This window comes from Coturnix japonica, chromosome 25 (genome assembly GCF_001577835.2).
Source record: "Coturnix japonica isolate 7356 chromosome 25, Coturnix japonica 2.1, whole genome shotgun sequence".
NCBI lineage: Eukaryota > Metazoa > Chordata > Aves > Galliformes > Phasianidae > Coturnix > Coturnix japonica.
This window is the reverse complement of record NC_029540.1, coordinates 108039-117439: the sequence shown is the minus strand read 5'-3', so window position 1 is coordinate 117439 and position 9401 is coordinate 108039. Positions and strand designations below refer to the sequence as shown.

Here is a 9401-nt window from a genome sequence, read left to right as displayed (position 1 = left end):
CGCCCCCCCCCACCCCCGTGTGTGTGTGTGTGTGTATAACCCCCCCATGTGTATATATGTATGTGTATATACGTGTATATGTGTGTATATATGTATATATGTGTATATACCCCCCCCATCCCGCCCGTCGCCCCTCGGGCTCCCCCCGCCCCCCCGCGGCCGCTGCCAATGAATCAATGAGTCACGGCGGAACAACGCGCGGGGGGGGCGGGGAACGGAGCCACGGGACGGGAACGGGGGGGGCGGGGAGAGAGGGGAGAAGGGATGTATGGGATATATGGGATGTATGGGATATGGGATATATGGGGTATATGGGATGTATGGGATATATGGGATGTATGGGGTATATGGGGTATATGGGATATATGGGATATATGGGATATATGGGATATACGGGATAAAGGGGATATATGGGATATATGGGATATATGGGATATATGGGATATATGAGATATATGGGATATATGGGATATATGGGATAAGGGATATGGGATACGGCAATGGAGGGGGACCGTGGGGCAGAGAATGGGGCGGGCAGGAAGGACCCCATTGATCATAGAATGGGATCCTATAGATCACATAATGGGACCCCATAGATGACAGAGCTGGGTCGGCGCTGGGCTCCGACAATGACAGAGGGGAAAAATGAGGGGAAAAAAAAGGGCAAAAGGGGCCCCATGAAAGTTGGATTTTGAGCGCGGGGGGAAGAGGAAAAAAAAAAGGCGGATTTGGGCCAAACGGCCCCAAAAACCGCAACGACGTAAATGGAAACTTGGAACCGGAGCCGGGAGGGGGGGGGGGCAAAGGGAGCCACGAACGGACTGAGCTCAGGGAGCTGCCGATGGGAGCCCCCCAAACCCAGCCCCAAAACCAGCCCCAAAACCAGCCCCAAACCCAGCCCCAAACCCAGCCCCAAAAACCAAGCCCCATCCACCCAAACCAGCCCAAACCAGCCCATCCACCCCCATCCGTCCCCATCCCACCCTCTGATCCCCCCCCGCCCCACATCCCGCCCCACATCCCGCCCCACATCCCCGCACCCCACGGGCGTTGCTGGGAACCCGGAGCTCCGCACCGGGAATGCGGCGGAGCCGCTCCTGGCCCGGCTGACTCAGCCCCATTAATGCTCAGTACGAAGGGACCCACAGCGGGGAAACGGGGGGAAAAGGGTCCCCAAAATGGGACCGTGATCCATGTGGGGCGGATGGGGGACAATGGGGCCGGGGGGGGTGAGATATTGGGGTCAATGGGACACTGGGGTGTGGGACTTTGGGGTCAATGGGACATTGAGGTCACGGGGATGATGGGGCTGTGGGACATTGAGGTCAATGGGACATCGGGGCCATGGGATATTGGGATCAATGGGACATTGGGGCTGTGGGACATTGAGGTCAATGGGACATTGGGGCCATGGCATGTTGGGATCAATGGGACATTGGGGCTGTGGGACATTGAGGTCAATGGGACATTGGGGTTGTGGGACGTTGGGGTCCATGGGACATCAGGGCTGGGAGATGTTGAGGTCAATCAATGGGACATTGGGGTCAGTGGGATGTTGGGGTTGGGGGGTGTTGGGGCTGGGGCCATTGGGGCCATTGGGGCCATTTGGGGTTTTGTGGTTCCCCATCTCAGCCATTCCCACCCCCTGCAGCCCCCACAGCCGCCCCATAGTGGGGGTTCATTAGTGCTGTCCCTATGGCGGTCAAACTACATGGAGCAGAGAGCGACCAACAGCCAACAACCCACAGCCAACAACCCCCCCACAGCCCCCCCACAGCCCCCCCACAGCCCCCGCGTGACTCATCCCAGCCACACGAATGGAAATCCCAACTCACATCCCCTGCAGCAATGGGGCAGAGCAACGGGATGTGGGGCAGGGAGCCAAGATCGGGGCTGGGAACATCTGGGGTGTGGGGCAGAGCTGTGGGATTATGGGGGGGGGGATGTGGGGTGTGGGTTTGGGGCAGAGCTGTGGGGTTTGGGGTGTGGGTTTGGGGTATGGCTGTGGGATGTGGGGCAGAGCTGTGGGGTTTGGGGCCTGGAGGTGGAAGGATGGGGCTGAATCGGACCCATGGCAGCGGGGGCTGAAGGGCGGCCCTACAAACCAAGTTAATTATAAACGGAGTTAAATAAGAGTTGAGTCATGGAGAGGATGGGGGGGAGATGGGGGGGATGGAGGGAGGGATGGCTGCCATGGCACCAATGCAGCGCCCTTTGCTCGCCCCACACGCAGCCCCATAGCGCTGTGGGGTGGGTAAAGCAGGGCCGGGTTGGCAGCCCCACAGATGGTGGGTCGGTCCAAAGGTTGGCAGTGCCACAGTGAGCAAACAGGGCAGCACTGCAGCCCCATAGAGCACAACAGCCCCATAGAGCACAACAGCCCCACAGCCCCATAAAGCACAACAGCCCCACAACACGGGCACAACACACCACAGCCCCATAGGGCACAACACACCACATCCCCATAGGGCACAACACACCACAGCCCCATAGGGCACAACAGCCCCACAGAGCACAACAGCCCCACAGCACGGGCACAGCCAGACCCACAGCCCCATAGAGCACAGCCCCACAGCTGCACGGGGCCGCCCATGGGGACCAAGTGCTGCCCCATAGCGGGGCTGTGTGGGGCAGTGGGGCCGCCCACGCCCTGTGGGGCCGTTGAAGGACTTTGTCCCCACTGTCTGCGCTGCCAACCCTCCGTCCCCACAACTGCACCTGTGGGGTGGGGGGGGGCAGGGGGGGCACCCGGCCCTAAATCCACAATGAGGGGTTTGTGTGGGGCACGGTGCACCTGTGGGGCGGGGGAGGGGCCGATGGGGGGCAGCGTGGGGGGCACCCGGCCCTATTGTGGCAATGAGGGGCCCATAAGGGAACAAACTGCACTGAGGGGGCTGGGGGGGCACAGCGGGATGATTCCAGGACCCCCCCACATACACACAGCCATGGGGCTGCCATGGGGCTGCTATGGGGGCTGTGGGGCTGCAGTGGGGGCTGTGGGGCTGCAGTGGGGGCTGTGGGGCTGCAGTGGGGGCTGTGGGGCTGCAGTGGGGGCTGTGGGGCTGCTATGGGGCAGGCCGGGACGCGCTGCGTTCCTGAGCGATGACTGCCACCCCACAGCTCCGCTGCCAGCGCCGCCCAGCACCGCGCACAGCCCCATCCTACAGCCGGCCCCGCTGCCAACCCCGTCCTACAGCCGGCCCAGAGCCAAAGCCGGCCCCGTCCCACAGCCGGCCCCATCCCAGCCCCATTGCCAACCCCATCCCACAGCCATCCCCATTGCCAACCCCATCCCAGCCCCATCCCAGCTGTGGGGCCGTCCCCATCCCATCCCCGTCCCAAAGCACTTTCCGTTCCAGGGCCATACGGTGCCAATATGACTCTGGTGCTGCACCCACCCCAAAGCTGAGCCCATCCCAGCGCTGTCCCCACACCAGCCCCATCCGGACCCCAAACCCACCCCGATGCCGACACCAGCCCCGTCCCACAACCGTCCCCATCCCAAACCCCCCCTGACCCCAAACCCGTCCTGGTGCCAACACTGTCCCCATCCCGATGCTGCCCCCCCCCATCGCTGCTCACAGATCCCCATTATGGGGCGGCAGACGGGGCAGGGTTTCCTCCTCCCCCCATATCTGTCCCCACACACAGGACGGGTCCCCCCCCTCTCACACAGCGCGGTTATGGGGTGGGGCTGTGGGTCCCTTTGTGCCCCCCCCCCCCTTTGTCCCTATGCAAAACAGCCCTTGGGGGGTGGGGGGGGCACACACACACACATACGTGGGCGCTCCCAACCCCACGGATCAATGGGGCGGCCCCACAACCCCCCACACACACAAAGCTGGGGGGGGGGGCGCCCCCCCAGACCCCTCATTAACTCCGAGGGGGGGAAGGAAGCGGCGTTTCCTCATTAGGGCGGCGCTGAGCTCTGCTGCCCGTTAATGGGGTTTAATTGGCCCCGTAATTGGGTTTGGGGACGCAGCGCCCGGCCAGGCGGCTCCGCTGGGGGCGGCCCTAAAAGGCTCCGTGAGACCCCAAAACCGCAGCATGGGGAGCCCAGAACTGCGCTATGGGGAACCCCAAAAAGAGGAATATGAGGACACCAGGGGGGCACCACCGGGACCCCAACATCGCTTATAGGGTCTGTGAGAACTGCACGATGGGGACCCCAAAAGCTGAGCTATGGGGAACCCCCAAGGAGAGCACCATGGGCAGCCCCAAAGCAGCGCAGCCGGCCCCACAGCCGCCCCATAGCACGCAGCCGCCCCACAGCCGCCCCATAGCGCGCAGCCGCCCCACACCCCGTGCTCTGCTGGGGCCGATAACGCAGCACAACCGGCTGCGGGGCCGGAGATACCCACAGACAGCGGGACAGGAGGGACCTCCGCCCCATACATTGTTTGGGGTCCTTAAAGGACCCTCAGCCCCACACTTATGGGGTCTCCTATAGGAGTTTTGGCACGTTTCCTTTTTGAAACCACAACCGCCAAATACGGCCCCGAAACCGCGACCCCAAAAGCCACAGAACCGGAACTGCCCCCCCGGGAACGTGGGATCTATGGGGCGGGTGTGGGGTCTGGGGACGGCGGAGCGTTGGGCCCATAGAATCCGTGGGGCTCCGCGTCCCGGGGGGGGGGGAACCCACGGGACCCGCAGCGGCGCCGGGACGTGGCAGCGGGGGACGCGGAGCGGGGCGGAGCGGGGGGGGTCGAGGCGGAGCGGAGCGGAGAACTGTGGGACGGGACGGGGGGGGCGGCAGCTCCTGCCCCACTGCGAGGATCTGTGGGGCCGGGAGCGCTGTGCCCATAGAGCCGCCCTGAGGCTCCGGCCCCACAGAGCGTCCCCACGGACGGCACAGCCCTTAGGAAACCAGCGCCCCTCGGGACCCCCCCAACACCCCGCTGCGCCCAACGCCGTGGGGCTGGGAACGCCCCGCACAGCGGCTCTATGGGCCCCGGCCCCACTGAGAACCCAGCGCCCCACAGCCCTGCCCTATGGGGCCGCACCGCTGTCACCTTCAGGTCCCGGCCCCACGGGAACCCGCTGCCCCACGACCCACCCGACGGGTTCGGCTCCAAATGCCACCGGGCTGCGAAGCCAACGCCCTACAGCGAGTCTCTGTGGGTCCCGGCCCCGCTGCGAACCCACCGCCCGCCCCACACACCTCAGCCCCATAACCCGACACCCGCCGTCCCGTCCCCACATCCAGACCCGCCGCGCTGCGGGGTGGGAACCCAACACCCCACGGCGCGTCCCTGTGGGTCCCGGCCCCGCTGCAACGCGGCGCCCCACGGCGCACCCCATAGATTGAGACCCCAAACGTTGCGGGGCCGGGACGCCAACACCCCACAGCGCAGCGCTATGGGACGGAGCCCCATTGGAGCCCAGCGGGTCCCGCAGCCGCCCCGTCGGTCCGGCAGCATCGCAGCCCCCAGAATCCAACTCCGCCCCACACATTCGGGCTCCCAACGCCCCCCCATCGCCCCACAGCCCCCCATAACTCACCCCACATCCCCCCATTTCCCACCCCACACCCCCCATCGCCCCCCACTATCCCCCATTTCCCACCTGGCCTTCAGCTCCTTGTGCTCCTCCCGCACTTTGCTCAGCTCCAGCTGCAGCCTCGCTCGCTCCTTCGCCACCGAGTCCAGCGTCTTCCTGGCGTCCGCCAGCTCGGCCTCGTAGGCGGCCTTGATGCCCGACACCTCCCGGCTCACCACCTCCTCGGACTCGGTGATGCGGAGCCGCAGCCCCGCGTTCTCCAGCTCCAGGGCGCGCACCTTGTCCAGGTAGGCGGCCAGGCGGTCGTTGAGGTTCTGCAGATCCTCCTTCTCCTGCAGCCGAGTGATGCGGGTGGGGGACAGGGGGGTCCCCTGGGCGCCGCCGCTGCGGCCGCTTCTCCTTTGGGCCGGGGTGGCCATGGCGGCTCCGTCGGCGGGTGGCACGAACGGGGCCGCGGGGCTCCGAGGTTCCGGGGGGGAGCGGGCGGAGGAGACGTCGGGGGTCAGCGGGGGGTGAAGAACAACCGGGAGCAGCGGGAGAACGGGGCGGGTCGGAGCGGCAACGAGGGGGGACCCCGGGTCACCGGGCGGCGGAGACGGGACGCGGGGGTCGCGGCGGAGGAGAGCGGGGATCCCACGGCGGAGCGCGGCGTCACGCGTGGGGTCCCACCCAGTGCCGGCACTGAGCGGCGCGGCGGAGAGCGGCGATTATACGGGGGGGGGGGGGGGACGGAGGGGCGGGGAATCCCACCCCGGGGGGCGGGGATCGCGCTGCGTCACCGCGTGGGGCCGCCTGGGGGGGGGGCAGCGCCCACGGCCCCGCGGTGTGAGACGGGACGGGCCCGTAACGCGCGTGGGGCGGGGGATCCACGCGAGACCACAGTGAGTCCGCACGTGGGAGGCGACGACTCAGCGACAGACCCCACGGACACGCGGGGAACCCCATAACATGGGGCAGGGGGATCCAAAGCGACCCCCATCTCCTGCCCGGCATCTCCCAGCAGCCCACCCAGCCAGGACTCACCAGCACTCCCCAACTTATACCACAGTACCCCAATATCTGCCAGTGCCCCAGCACCGCTCTTCACCTTTCCCCCCCAGTCTCCCACTTCAAACCCCGCGCATCCGGGCTGTTCGGGGTGGCTCGTGGGCGAGGGCGGGAAACCCCGGTGGGTGTGGCATGGACGTGGATGTGGACACCGCCACCGCGTTCCCTCCCCCCCCCCGTGAACGTCTCACGCGGTTCCGCGCGTGTGAGCAACAGCGCCGCGCCGTGAGTCACAGAGGCTACTCGTGATGGGGGCATGCGAGATGAACATGGGATGAAAACGAGGATGAAATGGGATGGAATGGTGAAAAAAGTGTAGGATGAAATGGAGTGAGAATGGGATGTATAATGCTGGAGGTAGGAAAAGGGCGGAACGGCACTGGTGTGGTGAGGGCGCGGCGAAGCTTCTCGAATGAACTCAGCGGAGAGGATAATGGCTAGCTGGGAAGGTGAGTGGTGGTACAGATGGGGAAGGTGTGGGGTGGGATATGGGTGAGATCTGGGGGGCGCTGTGGGGCACTTGGGGGCCCCCACCCTTATCCTATCTGACCCTGTGACCCCGACCCTATAACCCTGACCCCAACACTAACACTATGACCCCTCCCCTGACCCCAGCCCTATAACTCTAACCCTGACCCTATAGCTCTAACCCTAGTCCTAATCCTGACCTTAACACTGACCCTATAACCTTGATCCCATAACCCTTACCTTGACTCTGACCTTGATCCTATAACTCTAACCCTAACCTTGACCCTCACACTAACCCCAATCCTGACCCTGACCCTATAACCCCGACTCTAACCCCAACCCCAACCCCAACCAACCCTGACCTGTAACCCTACCCCTACCCGTAACCTTGGCCCTGGCCATAACCCTGACCCTACAATGCAGACTCTGCTCCTGACGACTTTTCTCAATGGGGTTTTGGTTCCTGGACGTTTTCCCTGTGGGGTTTTTTGCTCCGTGTGTTTCCTCATCGGGGTTTTGGGTCTCGGGGTCTTTTTTTGGGGCCCGGTGGAGTTTTTCTCACTGTCCCTTTGGGGTTTTTCTCAGCGGCCCGAACAGGCTCCGGCTGGTGGCGGCTTTAAGCGCCGCTCCCGGTTCCGCTCCGGTCCCGGTTCCGCTCGGTTCCCACGGGCCGCTGCCGCCGCTGTTTGTTTTGCCCGTTGCCCGGAGCCGCTCCGCGGTTTCCCGTCCCTCGAAGCGACTATTTTGGGATCTGGGTTTTTTTTGCCCTGTTGTTATTGGGGGGATCCCAACGTCCGGCCGCGCTGACGCGGAGCTGACGGCAGCGATACGAGTCGGGGGGGGATGGGGGGGGGATGGGGGGCGGCCCCACGGAGCGAGCGGCAGCGGCACCGCGTGGCCAACGGGAGCCGAGCGGGGAACCGGGCGGGGGCGGCTGCGCTGGGACGGCGGGTGTGAGCCCCCTCCCCACGCGCGGGGCCGCGATACCGCGATACCGGGCGCCGTGGGACCCCCCCGTGCTGCGGTACCGCGGTGCTGGGAGCCGTGGGACCAACGAAGCGGTTCCGTGACCCATAAGGTCCCGTCCAACCCAGCCCCGCTGTGACTGTGATCCATAGGGTCACGACCCCACAGTTCTACGCTCCATACGGTCCCTCCCAACCCAACTGTGCCACGACCCCACGGCCACGTCCCCGGAGCGGCCCCACCGAGGGGCTCGTCCCCTTTCCCCCCCCGGGCCATAGAAGCTGCTCAGCGCCCAGAACCGCCCCATTCCCGCACTCCTCCCCTGGTCCCTCCCCCCGCACAGCGCCCGGCCCCCGCCGGTTCCTCGCTCCGGTCGCGGATCCAAGTGACGCGGGCGCTGAGCCCCCGGCCGGGCGCAGGTTGCGGGGCTGGCGGAGCAGCAGAACCAGCGCTTCTATGGGGTCCAGAAACCGGAGCTCGGGGGGTTCGGGCCGGCACCAGCAGCACGGACCGCCCCGCAGGGACCGCCCCGCAGGGACCGCACCGCAGGGACCGCCCCGCGCCCGGCCGCCCCGCATCCTCCCCACATTGACCCCCTCGTTCTCCGCCCCGTCCCCGCGCAGCCCCGCGGCCGAGGCGATGCGGAGCCTCACTCCTCACTGCAGGCGGCTCCTGTCCGCTCATCGAGGATCCGGCCCCTCGCCCGGCTCCGACCCGATCCCGACCCCCGTCGCTTTGTTATTAAATCGAATCCATCTGGATGAATCGCTCGTTATTCGAGATCCCTCTGGAGCCGGGCTGGGATTCGCTGCCGCCCATGGGGGGATTCTCTCCCCGCCCCTTCGCCCCCCCGGCCCCTCCTGCCTTCCCTCTTTTGTGCTCCTCCACTTCCCGGAGCAGCGGAGCGGACCGGGAGCTCTCGGGGCTTTTGTGCAGCGCGGGGTCCCCGTGAGACCACCACGACCCCGAGCTCCAATGGCTTCCACCGACACCCCACTCCCTGCTCCCATCCTACCAAGGGGTGACCAGGGCTCCGTCCCCCCGACCCGCTGCCCCTTGTGCTGAGCCCAAGTTGGGCAGGGGCTGAGCTGCTGGAGGGGGGGTCTGTGGGGAAGGAGCTGGGGGTCCCGGCTGAGCAATGGTTGGCCAACATTTGTCCAACAGTAGAACAACAGTTGACCAATGGTTGCCAATGGTTGACCAACAGTTGATCAATAGTAGACCGATGGTAGAGGGCTCTGCATGGTTTGAAGCTACATCCGCATCCCAAAGCGGCTCCTGGACACCGTCAGGTCCACACGGTGGCACCGCTGGTGCCGTCACCATCCTGAGGACGTCGGTGCAGCCTCAGCCCCCCCAAAGCACCACCAGCACCACCAGCACCACCAGCATCACCAGCACCACCAGCATCACCAGCA

At 65.5% G+C, this 9401-nt stretch overlaps 1 protein-coding gene across 1 annotated transcript in view; it reads right to left on the bottom strand.

Annotated features, from left to right (window-relative positions):
- LMNA (lamin A/C) overlaps window positions 1–6214 on the bottom strand; it is a 14818-nt gene extending 8604 nt beyond the window's left edge. The window contains 1 exon segment of the mRNA XM_015884268.1: window positions 5569–6214. Within this exon segment, the coding sequence (XP_015739754.1) occupies window positions 5569–5921 (353 nt within the window). The 5' untranslated portion in view covers window positions 5922–6214.
- Window positions 6215–9401: the final 3187 nt, after the last annotated feature.